General features: G+C 34.6%; 1 protein-coding gene across 2 annotated transcripts in view; it reads left to right on the top strand.

Moving 5' to 3' along the window:
- Positions 1 to 20,544, top strand: part of LOC136026962 (retinol dehydrogenase 11-like) — a 120,451-nt gene that overhangs the window by 48,778 nt on the left and 51,129 nt on the right. For both annotated transcript variants that reach the window (XM_065703827.1, XM_065703826.1), the window contains exon 5: positions 8,303 to 8,500. In XM_065703827.1, coding sequence (XP_065559899.1) covers positions 8,303 to 8,500 — 198 coding nt within the window. The remainder of the gene's footprint in view (positions 1 to 8,302; positions 8,501 to 20,544) is intronic.

Raw genomic sequence — 20,544 nt, 5'->3', positions numbered from 1 at the left:
AAATAGAGGATAATTGTATATGCTGTTATTATTACTCTTGCTTGAGGAAAACCTTACAAAAACATTCTCTCTTGGGTGGATGTCCAGTTGTTTACAATTTTTGCTTTATTGGAAACCCTGTGGCTATTTGTGATTGAGTTCAGAATGTCGTATTGTCATGTTATTAATGAAAGAAAACAAAAATGAAAAGGAGATTTGAAAATGTCTTACAATCTTACGAAATTCTTTCCTTTTGAGAAATAGTCAACTTGTTTCCAGTATTTTTCCAAATTAAATTTCCCACTATGTTAGAGCTGTAAAAAAAGAAAGAAAAAAAAAAACATTATACGAGAGAGAAAATGAGAAATGGCTTAAATTATTCTAAAACTAGTCTTTTCTCGTATTCATGAAGCTTCCATGCTTTAGAAGTATAGTTAATTTCTTCATACGAGGTAGATCAGACGTGGAGATTCTTTTTTTGTACTGCATAATACAGATGACATTAGAGAACTACCTGTAGGCATGCTGGGATCACGTGTCAGGAGTAGCAAAGTTTTTTTGAGTAGCTTAAATTATTCTAAAACTAGTCTTTTCTCGTAGTCATGAAGCTTCCATGCTTTAGAAGTATAGTTAATTTCTTCATACGAGGTAGATCAGACGTGGAGATTCTTTTTTTGTACTGCATAATACAGATGACATTAGAGAACTACCTGTAGGCATGCTGGGATCACGTGTCAGGAGTAGCAAGAGTGACTGGTAGGAATTTGGTGTGTGAAGACACACGATTTCTGACGAAAAAGATTGCCTCACGATTTTATAAGGGATTATAATCCAGTTCCTTACTTGGGATATCGTATAAAATCGCCATAAGTGTTTGGAGACAATGTCGCCTCGTCCCTACGTTAAGTGCCTTTCAAATAATGGTTATAATGAGCATCGTAGTGATTTCGAAAAAGGGTTGACATTCTTCTTCTTGATAAAACTGTTATAAAATACGAGCAGAAATTTTTTTTTTGATAGAACCAATATGTTAAAAAGTTTTTGCAGCATTGTTCAAGGCAGAACACTGGCGAATTCTCTTCCAGCACCCCACCAGGTTAAGCTTCTGCTTTAGACATATTACAAGAATCTTGCCTCGTTTTTAGTCACATTTTCTTAACGTTAACCGGGTTTCCGTGTCCTTTCTTTCATCCTGTTCTTGTTTTTTAGCAATGTGAATTACCCTGTTTGAAACTTGTGGTGCGTTGAAGCTTATAGTCAGAGTTCAAATGCAAGTTAAAACTGAAACAAATAGTAGGGGGGGGTGTCATTGTCTCATGCACCGATGTGTTAAAACTAGGGATATAGCTGTTTCAGGAGGGAAACAACTAACTAAGGACTGGAACGAAGCTGTTGTCAATTTCCACCCTTTGAAGAGGGTCTGAATTGTACTGTCTTTTCCATGGCTAGGGAACTGAGAAAAACAATGATTCTTTCAGCTCTGTTCTCGTCAATAACAAGTATTTTCCGCATGTATTATTTTCCATAATGTTTCCGTGTAATTTCCCTAATATATTATATAAACTAAATATTTTGCCAATTTATTATATAGTATAACACTCGTATATCGTGTCAAATAATGCAACATACAATAGTACAGTACTATTTTCTATAGTTTTTCGGTAGGATTTTTCATATTTTTTCGGCCAATAACATGTTTTAACAATAATATCATTTTTAATTATAATGCCATCGTTTTTGTCAATTTTCCTTATTTTATTTATTCTGTTACAAGAAATTTTACATTAGATTATACAAATAATGTTTTTATCACATTGATGTAAGTCACCTTAGAGACTGCATATTCCAATATTTAAGGCTATTCTAAACAGTTTGGGGCTGTCCAATTTTTTTTCTATTTTAATGGCGATTTGCAGCTTTTTCAGATTTCTGTTTCTAAGAGTCTTATATACACAATGTTTGAAAAATTTATTGCGATGAAGGCAATATACTATAGATCTAAATATATAAACTGGATACGGATGCTTCAATTAACAGGGTAGTAGCAATAAGGTGTAATGGAGATCATTTTAATAATGCTAATCTAACTTTTATTTCAGATATGACTCCTCTATTGAGTTCAACGGAAATTTAACCAAGTCCGACATTTGGTATCTTTGCCTTTTTCTTTTTTTTACGGAAATTGTACGTTTCCAAGAAAACTAAAAGTTTGGATTAAACAAATTATTGTTTGTGGTTAGGGTATTTTTGCTTATAACCTTGGTACTATGTTTATGGCACTTTGACACTGTTATAGTTTATAACAGGTATCACTCTAGGACTGGATGTTCAACAATGGTAACGTGTCGTTGAGGCAGTTCTTTGACAGAAATGGGTTTGAACTCTGGAAATGTAAAGGCCTAAATAATCTGTGGCTACTTAATGTAAACACGAAAGGCACCGCGTAAAATTCATTAGATTCTTAATATCTAAAAGTTCCTCCGAAACTAGTTTAATATTCCTGAAGGTAGAAGTAACATAGGATTTTACATGGCTTAGAATGGAAATAAGTTCTTTAAGCTTTATTCCTATCATAATTGAAGAAAGAAATGAAAATAGATTAAAATATTTTTTAATACTGTCAGTAGCATCAGTCATATTTTTAGCGAGTATTTTGAATCAATCATTTTCATTCTTAATTCCTTTTGCCCTACTAATAAAGATTTTGCCCTACTAATTAAGATTTTGTGATTTGGAATCACAAAAGAACAAAACAAAGAAGTCACAGGCTATAAAATATCTAAAAGAAAACATATAAAATTTCTTCGAAATACTGAAGTCAAATAAATATTTACCAGGAAATGTTGGTCGCCAAACTTAAAATATTTCCAGATAATATTTTCGTTTAAATACTTATTCATCAGACTTACTCTTCGCGTACTGCCTCCCCTTGCGTAGTACTGAGAATTAGAATTCGTTGCTATGGTGGAAAAGGAATTTCATTGTCCTTACAAAAACATTATACCAGAAGCTAAGAGGATAAATGCAGTGCATGGTCATTTTATTTAAAAAACTACGTTTTTTTAGTAGATCCAAATGGATTTGACATCTTGACAGGACAAAAAAGCTTGCACCTTATAAACTATAGTTATGGAGAGGGTAGTTCTGTTGCAATTTTGTTATAAAAAGTTAGCATTTTTATCCTAGTTTTCATTTTTGAATTAAAAAAAAAAAAAAAAAAATAAAAAAACATGAATATAAATACTTCTAAGAATTCGATCTATGTAAGAAAAAAAGTCTAAAATTTAGCTTATGTGCTAGGAAAGCTGTCTAATTGATAAAATAACACTTTTATAGAGACCCCATGTCCGACGTCAGCAGTACAAGAATGGATTTAAACCTAGAGCAGGCCTAATATTCTAAATGTTTTACCTTCTCCTGAACCCATTGAACTTTTTTACAAGAGAGCAACGTTTACAAACGCCTCAAATAAAGCAAAAAAAAAAAAAAAAAAAAAAAACTCACAAGTTAGACGAAATATCGCATCAAAATATTTCAGTCTGTAGCTAGTAATCAGTCGTCACTTTTTACATCTATCCCGAATTAAACCCTTATTATTCCAGTTTTTTTGCTCTTTTCTTGGGAAAAGCTTTACTTGAGTTTTTATGGCTCGCGTTTCCTTGTTCAGTATGGACTTTTTCCCGTCTCGTTGGTGCAAAGTGCAATGCGGAAAACGCTGGGTTTTCCCAAACCATTACCTGTTCTACCGCAGGTTTTATTATTTCTTTTTGCAGCTAATAGGGCCAAGGCTCTGAAGAAGTCACTTTTAAATAATTAAATAAAAAAACGAACAGAAATTACTCCGTATATGAAAGGGGCTTTTCCTGCTCGACACCCCGCTCTTTACGCTAAAGTTTTTTATTGTTTTAAAAAGTAGAGTTGCGAGAAAGAATCAAACTTTAGCGCAAGGGGCGGGGTGTCGAGGAGGAAAAGCCCCTTTCATATACGGAGTAATTTCTGTTCGTTTTAAGTTTTAATGTCGCTCCTTACTTTCATTTCAAAAAACTTGGTTTTTTTATTTAATTTCTGAAAGTTTTTGAATTAAAGCATGTCTGATTTTGGCTCTCCGTACATAAATTATTAAAATGAAATTTGCATATTAATTCTGTTTTTGGCTAAATGGCTTTCTCTTAGTTTTGATCAGACGATTTTGAGAAGGCCTAGTTGCCCTCAAATTTTTCGGTTACTTAAAAAGGCAACTAGATCTTTTAATTTTTAACGAACGTTTTTATTAGTAAAAAATATACGTAACTTAAGAATTAACTTACGTAACAAACTTTTATATTCTTATATTTTTGATTATATATATGAGAGGGCTGGTCCCCTCGTTAATACCTGGCTCTTCACGCTAAATCTTGTTTTGTCCCAATTCTTTAAGAATGACCCCTGAATCAGAAAGGCCGTAGAATAAATACTTGAAATTACTTAAATTTTTTTTAGCATAAAGAGCGAAGTATTTATCTCCTCCTAAATACCTCGCTCTTTATGCTAAAGTATTTTTAGAACCCCTCATATGCGTAATAATCTGTTCGTTTTAAGTTTTAATGCTTCTCCTTACTTTCAATTGAAAAAACTTTTACATGTTTATATCTTCATTGTTTTTTTTTTTAATAGTAATGCTAGAAAATCCTGCGCGCTTTTCATTGAATTTCTCTTCCCCCATGAAATATTCCTCCAAGGAAAGATCCTCCCATATAGCCCCCTCCCCTGAACCCCACACCCAAACCAAAAAAATCCCCCTGATAACGTCAGTACACTTCCCAGTAACCATTACTGTATGTAAACATTGGTCAAAGTTTGTAACTTGCGGGACTGTGGGGGGTAAGTCATCCCAAAAGACATAGTTATTATGGTTTTCGACTATGCGGGACAAAATGGCTATCTCAAAATTTTGATCCGTTGAGTTTGGGGAAAAAATGAGCTTGGGAGGGGGCCTAGGTGCCCTCCAATTTTTTTGGTCACTTAAAAAGGGCACAAGAACTTTTCATTTCCGTTAGAATGAGCCCTCTCGCAACACTCTAGGACCACTTGGTCGATACGATGACCCCTGGGGAAAAAAAACAACAAAAAAACAAATAAACACGCACCCGTGATTTGTCTTCTGGCAAAAAATACGGAATTTCACATTTTTGTAGATTGCACCTTGAAATTTTTTCTATAGGGTCCTCTGATACGCTGAATGCGATGGTCTGATTTTCGTTAAGATCATATGACTTTTAGGGGGTTTTACCCCCTATTTTCCAAAATAAGGCAAATTTTCTCAGGCTCGTAACTTTTGATGACAAAGACTAAATTTGATGAAACTTATAATATTTAAAATCAGCATAAAAATCCGATTCTTTTGATATATCTTTTAGCATCGAAATTCCACTTTTTAGAGTTTCGTTTACTATTGAGCCGGGTCGCTCCTTACTACAGTTCGTTACCACGAACTGTTTGATTATGTAATTTTAATACTTTTAAAATTGAAAATGTCCGGAATTTTGTTGAAATAGCATGAGAAAACTTTAAATTACCTCCGCTTGGGAAACTGCACGGTAATGCGTATTGTTTAAATCTTACCTTAAGGTAGTCTCTTCTAGACTGATAAGCCGTAGCAAATTTACCTAACCAGGCTTTTGTGACTTGATAGACCATGGGCAGATTTTCGTGCGACGGTTTGTAAAAAAGCTCTACACAGCGAAGGTATTACGAAATCCAGAAACATTCGTTTTTTTACTCATTTGTTGGGTAACTTTTCTGTTTTGGTGCAGACTTTAAAAAAAAAACAAAAAAAAAAACAAAACAGAACAAGAACATCATAGGCATCTTTTATTCATAAGGTCCTCTTTGCTCTATCAAAAATATGACATATTGGTTTTTCTTTATATACGGAGCCCGGAAGCTTTATTTTGCCACTATTTATAGTGTTTTTTTTATCTAAACAAATTTGGCTTGCTTTTTCACGGAATGGATAAATAATTGGATGACTAACGACTCCCATGCTCATGTTTACTCGGACGCTGCTCAGTAAGACAAAATTTCTTCGCGGAAAATCCTTTGAAAGTTTTGGTTTCATGGTGCAATTATGATAATGCATAAAAATAGATAATTTTTTTGTTTATAGTTCTTTATGCTGGAACTCATTCCTCCATTGTCGATTCCCTTATTGGGTCAGTTCGTATCTTATTCTTCTTGTATCATTTCCATTGCTGCGAAGTGGGATCAAGTGAATGTTCAGATATTCAGTATTCTTTTTAGTGGTCCTCCATTGGGTTTCTTAATCATTCTTTTTTTTATAACCTCTTTCAAATTTTATGACAATACGTTACAAATGATAGTTCCCTGATAAAGAAAAAAAAAAATTTCTTCTTTCCTTTCTGTATGTCTCCGAAAAGCAATAGAACTGTTATATTTACATCTCAGTATTCTTTTCTACAACTTTTCCCTACACTCCTTGAACTATATCGGAGACTGTAATTAGAGAGAAATTTGCATATTTTTGAAAAAAATATTCTTTGATTCTGTGGAAAATCTTCATTTCTTGACTTGATCGAACTCCTCCTAGAAACCACTCTGCTCTCTTGCACATTTTCTATGTGAAGTTTAGAACTGGATGAACCTCAAGTATTCAAACTATAATTATGTAAAAAGTAACTTTTGAGACTCCAATTTGGGACTCGACCTATTGAAGTGCTTTGAAAATTGGGGTACCAAATTAAATTTTCTGTAAAATGCCTTATTTCTTCAAAATTTCGTATTTGAATTAAGAGTATAGTTTAGAATTAACATGCTCATTCGTCTTTTACAAGCAATGGAATTTACATGTTATTATCAATAGATGTACACTTTCAATCTATGAATTTGTTTCATCCAAATAGAAAAATATGTTTTGTATTGTATAGTATAGTATATTTGGCGGATAAATATCCGCTGGGCCATGGCCAGAACAAAGAGAACAGCATACAAATGCATCGAAAAAATTCAATTTAAACTTTTGAGCAAAACGGCTAAACAAGGAAAAATACCAGTCATAAACACTAATAAAAACAACACACAAAGTCATCATATAACCCCCTTACGATGGGCGGGGCCGTGGGCACTTGGTAAAACCGAAAAAATTCTGACGCCACAGAATTTTTTAAGTTCTTTAAATAAAGACTACGAAAATATTGACATGTCATCTACAGAAATCTCGAATTTGGTCGATAAAAACAGCAGTTTTACCGGCTCCTGTCATGGTTTTGTAGATGGTGCCAGAATTTCCCATTTGGTTAAATAAAGAGGATGAAAATATTGACATGATGTATACCAAAGTCTCAATCTCGTTCGGTAAATGTAGCGGTTTTACCGACTCATGTAGTAATTTGCAAAAGATTTTCCTCCCACTCTCCACACATCGGGCAACTGCAAAGTAGCTGTATATACTTCCCTTGTTGATCCCTTTTTAAAATATGGGTAATACTCTTAAGGTTATACATACATACTTTTCTTCATACTTTTGGCACATTTTTCGTACTTATTATTCGTACATAAGTCTAAAAGGTTGGAACGGTCTGATATTTAGCTACATACTCATCATGCCTCCACTTGAAGTTTGGGAGGGACAAAGGAAACATTGAAGGGTTCTAGAAAATATACAGCTCAAAACTATTGATGAGTAACAAAATTGTTATATATTTTTTGACTTAATTTAAAAAAAATCAGATTAAGTTCACTTGAATATACAGGCAGGTTATCCACTGTGTCCATTTCCGAAGGGGGGGGGGATATAAGTTTAAATTGAAAAAAAAACATGGGATAACAGTGGGGGAAATAGTTAAAAGACAGGAAAATCGCACAGATCTTGAGATACGGGGGACCGAGGGCTGAGACTTTGTCCACTTGTTTGGTTTGATACTTTTTTTTTTGTATTTCTTCTCATGTCTTAGGTCTAAAAAAATAAATGTATGTTAGACAATAGGCAGAAATAACCTAAACTAGTCGGTTGTTTTCATGACTTAAAATTCTGTTTAACTCTTGATTCTCTTTGTTTTCTGTGATTCCCTATTTTACTTTTGTCTATTTTTTTGTAATTTCTTGCCATTTTCATCTAAATCACGATTACGAACATTTGTAAAACACTCTAACACGAAGTCCATATACCAAAGAAAAACATATGAATGGTTTGATAAAATGACACAAAAAAAATATTGCTGCTCCGACTGATTTTTTTATAACAATTTTTTGCATAATTTCTATTTATTTAAAAAGCATAACTCATCTTCTTGCCTCCTAGGTAATATACGAGATAATTTATTTTCAGATACAATGAAAAAAAGTGCTCCCAGTAGGATAATATCCACGTCTTCAATGTTACATTGGACTTGTCGTAGAATTAACTTATCTGATCTAAATTTCAAGAAATCTTCAAGTGGAAATGGGATTATGGAAATATATGCAACATCTAAGACATGTCTGATTCTATTCACAAGAGAACTTGCGAAGCGACTACATGGCACAGGTAAACGTCCTTTATTAGTATAGTTTTCATGTAGATCTCTATTTCTTGTACATAGTCTGTCCAAAAAGTCTCTTCATATTCTTCTAAGTAATTTTAGAGGCTTTATTATGGCAAGTTTGTTATTTTACAAACTTCCTGGCTGACTCAGGCATATTTGAGAGGCAAACCTTCTTGATCATATTATCGTAAACCGATGACTGGCAGGATCAATATAAGATGCTAGGGTATATAGGAGTGTTGTTATTGATGCTAAAAGTAAAGATTACCATCTGGTAGTATCAAGGATTAATTTAAAGCGGAAATTTTGGAAGGGTAACTACCTCCCGGGAAGCTATGATGTTGGTAGACTCCAGGATTCCAGAATTTTACAGAAACTTTCCAGGAACAGTTGAATACTAAACTGAATAGTTTAAATTTTGACAACGTGGAAGATGAATGGAATAATTTTGGGAAAAAAATTGTGAAGTTGCAGATGGTGTCTTAGGGAAGAAAGTTAGAACCGCAACTAGGAATATTAGTGAAAAAGCTTTATGTTTCATAGAGAGGAGGAGGGACTTGTGCATGAGTTATTTGAGTGATAGATCATATGAAACAAAAAGAAATGTAAAGAAAATATAGAAAGTATTAAAGTATGAACTGAGGATGTGTGAAGTGGAGGCCATGGATAAAATTACCGAGGATTTGGAAAATGCAGCTAGGCGGCAAAATAGTAAAATATTGTACTGGTATTTTGATAAATTGACAGGGAGTAGTCAATCTGGACCTGTTCCAGTTAAAGATAGGAATGGGGCCACAATTAATGGTAAGGAAAGAATTAAAGGGAGATGGGCAGAACATTTTGAGAATATGATAAACCGAGATAGAGTTGCAGAAAAATATATAGAGGAAAATGAAAAAGTTTGTGAAACCTTAGATGTGAATGAAGATTTGTTTTGTGAGTAAGGATTAGTGACAGTACTAAAAGGATTAAAAAATAATAAGGCTCCAGGGGCTGATTGTATGGTGAATAAGTTTCTAAAATAAGGTGGCTCAGAGGTTAGAAATAAGTTACTCTAGATTATACATATGATTTTTGAAAAAGGGGAAGTACCTATCGATTTTAGGAAAACATTAATTAAACCGATGTATGAGAAAGGTGAAAAAAGTGAGTGTGGTAATTATTTATGCACTAGTCTGGTTTCTCTAGGTATAAAATTACTTAGTAATATGATACTTTTTAGACTGAGAGAGACTGTAGACAAAGCTTTAAGAGAAGAACAGTGCGGTTTTAGAAAAGGTAGAGGATGTGTCGACCAATTTTCCATCTTAGGATAATAATTGAGAAGTGCCTGAGTTATAAAACATCTTTGATTCTCAGTTTTATAGTTTATGAGCAAGCGTTCGGTTCTGCTGATAGAAGAGCTTTAGCAAAGGTCTTATCCTTGCATGATATACCAGACAAATACAATAAAGTGATCAGTTTTATGAACGAGAATAACACTGCTTCGATTAAGGTAGGAAATGAAGTTAGTAGATGGTTTTGTATTAAATCAGGAGTTAGGCTTGGCTGTGTTCTTTCCCCCTTTATATGGATTATTTTGATGGTTTTTATTTTAAGAAGCCCAGGAAAAGTAATGGGAGACCATGGAATTAAATAGAGAGGAGAGACTCTCCTGGAGTTAGATTATACTGATGATTTAAGCATCCTAGATGAAAGTATGAGCAAATGAATCACCTTTTAGAGGTTTTGCGAGTTCAAATTGCTAGAATGGGCTTGAAAATAAATGTTAAGAAGACTAAGTCACTAAGGCTAGGAAAAAGTGATTATGTAAAGGTGATGTTGGGTAACGGAAAGATTGATCAGTTGACGGCTTCATTTACCTTGGTCGTATAATACCAAAGGCGGTGGGAGCAGTCAAGATTTTAACAGTAGAAAAACCAAGGATCAGGGTGTTTTTTCAAAGTTAAAAAAAGTTTAGAAGAAATGGAAGGTAAGTTTGCAAATCAAGGTTAGAATATTGGAAGCTACAGTGATGACAGTGGTCAAATATGGTCCTGAAGCATGGGCGGTCCGAAAAGCAGATGTAGATTTTCTAGATGTTTTCCAGAGATATTGCCTACGGATTGTTCTGGGTATCGGGCTGACTGATCGTGTTTTAAACAGCAGGCTGTACGAAAAGTGTGGTTTAATCCCGTTAGGATGAGATACCTAGGCCACGTTTTGCAGAAGAAGGATGACAGATTGCCAAAAATTGACCTTTTTGGCTAACTGTCTAGGGTTAAACGGAAAGCAGGTCGTCCAAGGTTGGGGTGGGAGGATGTCATAAAGAAAGATTTGAAGGAAATGGGAACTACCTGGGAGGGTGTAAAAAGGGAGGCTTGAATATATTGGGATGGAGGAGGAGCTTGCATTGCTGTGTTGGCCTCATGCCGCTTGGTGTTGCCGGTGAGTTGTTAGTAGTAGTAGTACACACACACACATATATATATATATATATATATATATATATATATATATATATATATATATATATATATATATATATATATATCTCATATGAATTTTAATTCAAGATTAAGGTTATAAACGAATTTGGCATAATCATCGCGTTATTCTTTAGGTTTTAGTGATGAGGAGTCAAAATCAGCGATTTCACTTGAATTTAGAAATTTTGGCGTTAATTCAATTCCTTCTTCTTCTTAATCTTTCAGAGAGTCATACATTTTATATGATTTGTACTCTTCTGGGATTCATTGTGACTTTTACTTTTGCTTCTCTTCTAAGCAGAGACTTCCTTTATGATTCGCTGTGATCATCGCTGTCACTTGTCTTCCAACCGCAGATTTTGTTGTTCGTTTTCATTAGTCGTTACCTAAGATATTTTTCTATGTCTTTTGCTTTAGCCGTTTATATTCACGCATCATCATATATAATTTCTTAAGACATCATGGATACCAAGAAATTTCTTTTCTAGTTTCTAACAACAGGTCGCTGTTCAAAATTTTCGTTTGCAATTCAATGCAACTCTCGCTGTATTTTGTTCTATTCCTTTTGGTTTAGCTGTTGCTATTCTCAATATCGCTAGTTTCCTAATCACATTTCTTTGTGCTTAATTTGCTCCATTTAGCAACCCCTTAAACATTTTTTTACGCTCTTTGCCTTAGCTTTTTGGATACATCTTGCAACATTTGATGGTCCGGGCTGTTCGACAAAAATTTCTTCTTGTTGTTCTAATGACGTATATACTTCAGCCTGCCGTTGAAAGTTAAATCATATCATGTTGTTTGTACTCGGCTTAAGCAAATGGACCTTAAATTACAAGTAACGCCTTTGCAAAATTATAACTTTGTAATTTGTTTACTTAGTATTTCAGTTACCATTGGCCTGGTCACTACGTTTTTTGGTTCTGGATGTGATTTTACCACCTTCTGCTTCAGACTTCTTCTTACCGCAGCGCCGCCTTGCTCTGTCACTACACAGTAGGGTTGTGTATGTTGATTCTCATTGTCACTTGTCTATTTGATGTCATGACATTACACATCTTCGATGTACCACCCTGAGAAAATTAAAATCTCCCTTGAAATTGTGACCTATTATATGACCTATTATAATATGACATATATGTAGTTCTTTTTTTGTGGCCCAAAATGTCAATATGCCAGTTAAAAAAATGTGGCTGATTTTGGGGCTGGCACGGCTACGTGACAGGTTTGTATATATTGATTCTCGTTATCGCTTGTCTTCTAACCGAAGACAATATGAGTCTCTTTTTGATGTCATGGCGTCACTATACCTCAGCCATGTTCGAAAAGTAACCCTTGGAAAAACAGAGTTTATAAGATACAAAGGAGGTTTAGAATGCCGGCATTTTATTTGATGTAAGAGAAGTTCATGGGCGTGGCAGATTTACAAGCCTATGCCACACTATGGAAGTATAGCTAGAACCATAGTGGGAACGAAAGAATTTTTTCAGACGAGAATGGCAACCTTTGATTATTAGGAGTTGAAATTTAATCTAAATTTCTCATTTTCAGATCTAAGGATTTTAAAAAGTTCCATTGTCTGTTGATGGGCATTAAAAAGAAATTGCTCAGTACCAACGGTTTTTGAATGAGATGGGTATTGAAAAATTCTTGAATGTAATATAAAGCCGATAGGATTATCGCCGCGGATTAGTTGTCACAATTTATGGCAGCTATTAAATACCGGAAGAGCTTGGCGTAACCCTATATCCTTTACTGTAATAGTTTCTGCAGTATGATGACTTGACTTTTTCCCTTTCTATATAATTTTTTCTTTTTTAAGGTCAATTATTTGATTATCATTATGGAGGACGCAAAGGAAACTTTTTGTAGCAGAGGAGATAACTGTATTACCCTTATCACTAAGAAAATGGATTTTCCATTTAATTTCCTGGGTTTATTAGGGAGAAAAATCTCATTTGGGATATGAAAAAGAATAAGGCCCGTGGCTTTGGCAATAGCCTTATGACATTAAACCACCTATGAACGCTTCTAATTATTTTGAGTGTTCTTTATTCTTTACAATCTATGAGATACAGGATTTCCTTGAATTGGCCGATTCATTCGTTCATTAATTCAAAAAAGAAAAGGATGTCACGGATCAATACAAGCAGATTGAACATAAAAAAAAAATGCTATAACACAAATGTCTAACGTAAGTGAGAAACCATTGCTTGCTAGTTATCGGGTAGTTTTTGTGTGGCTAAAGTAGAAAAACCTCGCAGCATTGCCAAAAATTTGATTTTACCAGCGGCTTTAGATACGGCGGAAGTTATGTTTGGCCTGTAAGAGGTGGGAAATCTCAAAAGTATACCTCTATATGATAATACCATTCAACACAGGATAAGCAATATGGCGACTGCCGTTTGTAATCAAGTCATATACAGAATAAAGGAAAGTTCTGCGTAGTTTGCACCGTTTTCAGTTGTTTTGCATTTTGAAGCCAACGAATTATTAATGGAAGAAATACTATTTTGCAAGGGACTTTCTAAAAATATTAAAGGTCAGTGCCTGCACGACATGTTCCTTGAAGATACGCAAGTAAGAATATTGATTGGGCATAAAAATGTACGACTATCATAGACGTATTGTTAAAATTATTTAAAATTATAAATCTATGGCTGCTATTCGTAGTGACATAGCAAAAGCCATGACTGGTGCGACGAGTGGGTTCATTGGTAGACTGAAAGAACAGATGCCAAGTGTTTGTAGGATGCATTGCGTTCTCCGTCGCCATGTTCTTGTAGCCAAAACCTTACAACAAGGATAGGGAGAGTTTTGTACCTTTGACCATTAAAAAACAACAACATTACAACAACTGTGTTTCAATATGAAATTATTTCTATCTTCATGACAAACTTTAGCTCTAATACATACATTTCATCTCAGGAACCTATCCTGCGTTAATTTTTTTCAGGGTAATTCCACAAATATATACGTTAACTGGTCAGAGGAACAGCATAGGTCATGTACCTTTAACCACTCTATGTTGTACCTATGACCACTTACATAAATAAGTACAAAACTAAAAGGAACATATTTACCACTTGTTCTTTAGCAAGTATCAAATTTTCTAAATTAAATATTGACTAATCAATTTCACATTGCATATCTTCCATTTGACGAGCTGTCCCACAGGTTTTCACTGGAACTGCAAGTTTCAATAAAATATTTAATTCATGAATGTAATACTCTTTTTAATTAGTCCTTACAAACGTAAAAGAGTTTATATCACCTAGGTTTTTTTTATATTTAATTTCTAACTCACTTTCACATTCTATTACTTCTACAACAAAATGTTTCACACTCCTTTTGCTAGCCAACTTTACAACAGCAAAATCGTGCTTAGAAATTTCATTTCTTTCAACATTTTTCTGATCTTCCATATCGCCCAAATCAACAAAATCTGTGTTATAATCTTCAATATCATCCATCATTAATTCAGTATTTGGGTCAGAATCAAATGTAGAATCAACTTAAAATAAATATTTCGCTGCGTTCTTCTTCCGGCCTATTTGACTCACTTTTTTCTTTTTCATCTTTTCTTTCTCAATTTCTTCCTTTTCCAGAGTGTCAGTCAATATTCTTGACTTGCCTCTCTGTCTCCCTTTGGTGACTTTTTTCCTGGGCCCTACCTTTGGATGAGATCTAATCATCTCTGGTGAAATGATTTCAGTGGCATTTTCGGATGAAAAATCAATGGCTTCCAAGGTTTCCTCACCATTCCGATTCAAACTTTCAGCGACAGGAAGTGGTCTATCTGTTACAGTTGAAGATGAAAATTCATCTTCCTTGAAAATATTTTCTTTGAGTGGCACTAATCCAGCTACCTTAATGCCAATTAGAATGTTTGTTGGTCAGAAGGCCTTTGGATATACAAATCCAATTAGAGAAGCAACATCATATATTGTGATATGCTTGCCAGAATTACCTGGCTTCAACATCCAATCATTTAGTGCCGTTTTACAAAAGGTTTTTAAAGGTCCAAAAATAGACCTGTCTAGTGGCTGTATTTTGTGATCGGCGTGGGGATGAAATGTTGATAAATATATCCCAAAATGTTTTGGTAAAGTGATAGCTGGTATGTTCACAGGACTTTCGTGGTTGTCCATCAGAAGAATTATTGATGTAGCATCTGTTGGTTTGAAGTACTTCATAAAGTGTTTCAAAAACTCCAGAAATTATTTTTCATTGGATTGCCCTGACTGATTAACTGCTCCAATAGTGCCTGGTGGTGCTCCCATCAGCGTAAAATCTTCACAATTGATCTTGGGAAACATTAACATAAGTGAAAGGCTGATGCCAGCAGCATTTATGGCGGCGATCATCGTAATATTAGCACTTCTTTCACCAAAAGTAATGCTTCCAATTTGTTTTAGCCCTTTCAGGACCAATATCTTGGGTGGTGTGTGAACTGTTGACAACCCCGTCTCATCAACATTCCAAATATCGGACGGCTGAAAATCATAGTGGTTTAAAATATTCCTGTAATTATTAAAGACAAGTTTCACAGTTTCTTTGTTGAAAGCTGTTGACCTGGCAAGACTTGTTGGCTCTGGTTTTCTTAATGAGAGTTCCATCATGGGTGTAATTTTTATTATTGGCGACCGCATACTGGTCAGCTAATTGCCTCACAATTTGCAAAGAAAGACCATAGTGCATCATGCCTGCTTCCTTGGCATAACTCACAAGTAACCTTTCTTCTTAATGACTGAAAGCCTGGTTTACTTTACGTTTTCGTTCATAAACAAGTTTGGTCTCACCAGCTGTTTGAAACCTCTTCAAATGAAATATCAGTTTGGGCTTCTTCAAGTCGAAGTGTCTTGCAGCTTCACCAATGCTCATTTTCCCCAAAAAAATTTATTGGATAGCTTTCTCCATATCTTCATTGTTGAGGACAGGTCGTGTTTTTCCTGTTTTACTCCTCGGCATATTCCCTGAAATAAATAGGCTAAATAATCTGTAAATACACTTCAATAAATACACTTCAATAAATAAAAGTAATAAATTGGTATTAAAATACCTACACTTTTCGATTAAAACAACTTTGAATTGTCCCTCCAGACCTTTTTTTTCCGAGATTTCTTTGGGTCTAAGCTAAGTATCCTTGCTGATTCGTTGCAAGGTTGTCTAGGCTGCTCATATAAAAAAGGAGAAAGGAGGATGCATTCTAAACCTAAATAAAGCCCATCCAAAATTATTTTGAAGACAGAAAGCAGCAATAATATCGTATTTTTAAGATCCGATAGAAAATTACTGCAAACTGAACGATCAATCGTGCATCAGCAAACCATTATAAATTTATCACCATTAAGTTATCCTATTTTCACAGATCTATAATAAAAATTTCTTGAAAAATATGCAGGTACGAATTGATCTTCATAACATGTATAGCTGTTCTTCCTAGGGCTGATGCGAGTAACGGCAAGTTTATCTGCCAAAAAATATGTAAGATCGTAGCACAAAACAAGGTGGTCAGAGCTACATACACTTTCCCTACTGTCAAGTTCTAAATATTATTATTAACATTGTAAAGTCAGTTAAGGGAAAAGTGCTGCAGATTCGATTGTTTTGAATCATTTTAGATGATATGGGAGAACTATACCGCAATTTGCTTTACCATGCAGAGGTTAGGTGGTTATCAAAAGGCCAAGTACTGACCAGAGTAATGGGACTTGAATGGGACTTGCGCTGAACTATTACTGTACCTACAACACGCCAAGTCATATTACTCTGAATTCATTTCTCACCCGATATTCCGTTTGAAATTGGCTTTTCTTTCTGACATATTTGATCCTTTAATTAACTTGAATAAAAGACTTCAAAGGCAGGATGAAAATATCATTACAGCAAATGATAAACTCCAAGGCTTTATAAAAAAACAATCGAATTTTGGTAATCATGTATAAATCAAAACAAGTTTGATTTATTTTCGTCTATACATTCTTTTATTGAAGAATTCGGAAGCGAGATAAACATCAACTCTTATGTATATCTGGTATGAAAATGGTGCTAGATATTTTAAAGAACGAATTGTGTAATTACTTCTGAGTGCAAGAGTTATCGGACAACAATGGTCAAAGATGAATCTTGAATCTGTTTTTAAAGGCAGCTAGAAATGAGGCAAATTTAGCAACCAAGCTCAAAGAGAATCGGCTGGAATTCTCTGCCAATGGGATATTTTACTAGGAATTCAAGTCTGAAAATTTGAATACTTTTTATTTAAAAAGAAATCAGAATACCCGGTATTATGAACAACCGAGGCTTTGAAGTATTTGATCCTATTTTTTATCTATTACTTGTGCGAGTTGGCATTTTCATCAATGGCCCAAATAAAAAGTCAACTGAGAAATGGCCCAAATTTGGAAATTGACCTTGGTGTTGCAAAAAAGGATCCACGATGGACGAAATTGGTTGAAACTACCCAAGTACAACCTTCATATTAAAAGGAAGGAATGCGATAAACGAATTTTTATTGTTAGCTAGTGTTTGTAAAAAATTGTTATAAACAACTAATGTAACGACCATCATATTTACTTTTTCTTAATATACCTACCTTTTTAAAGTTTATTGATTTTTTAACGGTTTTCTCTCGACCTCTTGACCTGCCCTACTGAGTCTTCGCAACCCTCCAGGTGGTCACAACCCACTGGTTGAAAAACACCGCCTCACCGCCTTAGATAATGCAAATACACTATTTTGATAACCTGGGCATATATGGCTCACTTTACTTTGAATAGATTATAGGTATTACAGAGGCTTAAATTCGAAACTTGGAGTCAGCACTACCGAATTACACCAAATTGGGATTTTATAACATTTACTACCTTCGACTAGCACGGTAACATAGTACGGTAAAAGATGAACGGTAACATAAAACATAAAAATCGTTGTATTGTCATTAGAATCTGATAATGAACTAATAAGAGAAACAAATTCTAATCTTGACTAAAAACCAAAAAGAAAACCAAACAATCAGAGAAAAAAAAAATGTGCTCCACCGTCGTAACCTTTTAAACGTGATGATCAAACAGTTTGTGGTAATGAACTGTAGTAAGGACCGACCCGGCTTAATAGTAAACGGAACTCTAAAAAACGGAATTTTGATACTAAAAGATACATTAAAAGAATCGGATTTTTATGCCGATTTTAAATATGCAAGTTTCATCAAATTTAGTGTTTTTTTCTTCAAAAGTATTGAGCCTGAGAAAATTTGCCTAATTTTCGAAAATAGAGGAAAACAACCCCTAAAGGTCATATAATCTTAACGAAAATTACATAAAAAAACAAGTTTTTTAACTGAAAGTAAGGAGCGACATTAAAACTTAAAACGAACAAAAATTACTCCGTGTATGAAAGGGGCTGTTCCTTCCTCAACATCCCGCTCTTGAACTAAAGTAATATACTGTTTTATAAAGTAGACTTGAGAGAAAGAGTCAAACTTTAGCGTAAAGAGCGGGGCCCTGAGGAAGGAACGGCCCCTTTCATACACGGAGTAATTTCTGTTCGTTTTAAGTTTTAATGTCGCTCCTTACTTTCAGTTAAAAAAAACTTATTTTTTTATTATTTAGTTTTCATTAAGATCCATTGAATTTTAGGAGAGTTATCCCCCTTTTTGAAAATAAGGGAAATTTTCTCCGGCACGCATCTTTTGATGGGTCACTTTAAACTGGAGGAATATCATACATTTTAAATAAGCATCAAAATTTGATTCGTTTCTCATTTTCATTATTATCAAGAATCTCTTTCTTTCAGTTTGGGCTACTTATGAAGTTTTCGACTATGTCTTATTTTATGGGGAAAAACAAAATGTTTGGCAGCAATTTTAAATTTTCAAGGAAAAAATCGCTCAATTCTTGTTCGAGTACGGTCCTAACAATACCTTTTGGTTATTGCTTACGAAGTTTACAAAATTGTTGCAAAAAAAATTATTGAACATGAATTTTCCTGGCGAACTGAATTTCCTTCCTTCCGACAGTCGGGATCGAACCCGACCATTCTCAGTCGAACGGCACGGTCTTATCCACTATGCTGTCACAAGGTATTTTTTAGTAGGATTTATTGACAAAGTGACTTGTTTAATAACTTATAACAGATAATGTCTGTGGAAGGCATATTTTACAATCAAGATTATAAGTTTATCCTCAGGTTTTTACCAAACTAAACAACGTTGTTGCATAGAATTGATGAAATTAAGGACAATTAGGAAAATCCCCATAAATCTTATTAGCCTTTATTATTACCTTAAGCCTTTATGGAATGTCCTTTGATAAAGGGTTTTCTGGGAGTCGGCGTTTACCTACACATCCCGTTGAAAATACCCCGTGGAAAATACACCCCACGGAAAATTCCTCCAGATAATTCTCCCGCCCCCCCCACACACACATTCTCCCTGGATAATTCCGGATTTTCATAAGAAGCGAAGTTGAAACCTTTCTTTAAATCCTATAGCATTGCCTATAGCTAAGAGCCAAAAGGGTTCAGTGTTATAATGTCTGTTTGTTTATTATTTCCCAGAGGCACTTAATATGGAAGGGGTGGTCGTATAAGATGCAGAGGGGGCTTATTCGATTGTCATTTAAAAGATCTAGGCACCCTGTGCCCCCGGCATCCCCCTTGTAGTTGTTTCCCTGTGTCCCGGTCGTCATTTATATTCCCAGTATCCCGGTCGTCATTTGTGTCCCAGTGTCCCAGTCTGTAATTTCTCTTTGAGTGTCCCGGTCGTCATGAATATTCCCTGTGTCCCGGTTATATCTCCCGGTCGTCATTTTTGTCCCAGTGTCCCAGTCTGTAATTTCTCTTTGAGTGTCCCGGTCGTCATTTATATTCCTCGTGTCCCGGTTATTAGTTTTCTTTACTTTCTCTATCGCCGCAAGCCTGTTTTCTTGCTGTTCTGGTGATTCCTAGGCACGCTTTCTTTTCTTACTTTCTTATCAGCTGCAAGTTTTTTGGCATAGACTCTTTAAGCAGCTTCTTCGGCTGTTGCCATTGTAGGTTCTCCAGTCATTTTACAATTAAACATTTTTCCGTCCACGATCTTCTTACAATTAAAAATTTGTCTTTGAACGAATGTCTTAAATACCTTTAATGACGTCATCGTCATAACAAACATGACGACAACTAACTTCATGACGACATGACGTCACTCGACAGACACACAGACAACTTATTTTATATATATAGAAGATAGATATCAGATCACATCACATCATAAGATCCATGATGTCATTAATTTTAATTATGATCTTAATGATGTCATTAAGACTCGTTGACTTTTAGGAAGTGTTTCTCCCTTATTTGAGAATCGGGGGAATTTTTTCTGGCCCGTGGCTTTGATGGATAACATTAAGCTTAATGAATTTTGTATGTTTGTAATCAGCATAATAAGTCGATTCTTTGATATATCTTTTGATATCAAAATTTTGTTTTTTAGATTTTCTGTTACAATTAAGCCGTGTCGCTCTTACTTACAGTTCATTACCGGGAACCTTTGATAGCATGATTATGGTAAGATCGAGGCAAATAAAGTAGGTATTTATGTC

The sequence above is a fragment of the Artemia franciscana genome, chromosome 5, assembly GCF_032884065.1.
Source record: "Artemia franciscana chromosome 5, ASM3288406v1, whole genome shotgun sequence".
Taxonomy (NCBI): Eukaryota; Metazoa; Arthropoda; class Branchiopoda; order Anostraca; family Artemiidae; genus Artemia; species Artemia franciscana.
This window is presented reverse-complemented; position numbering and strand designations above follow the sequence as displayed.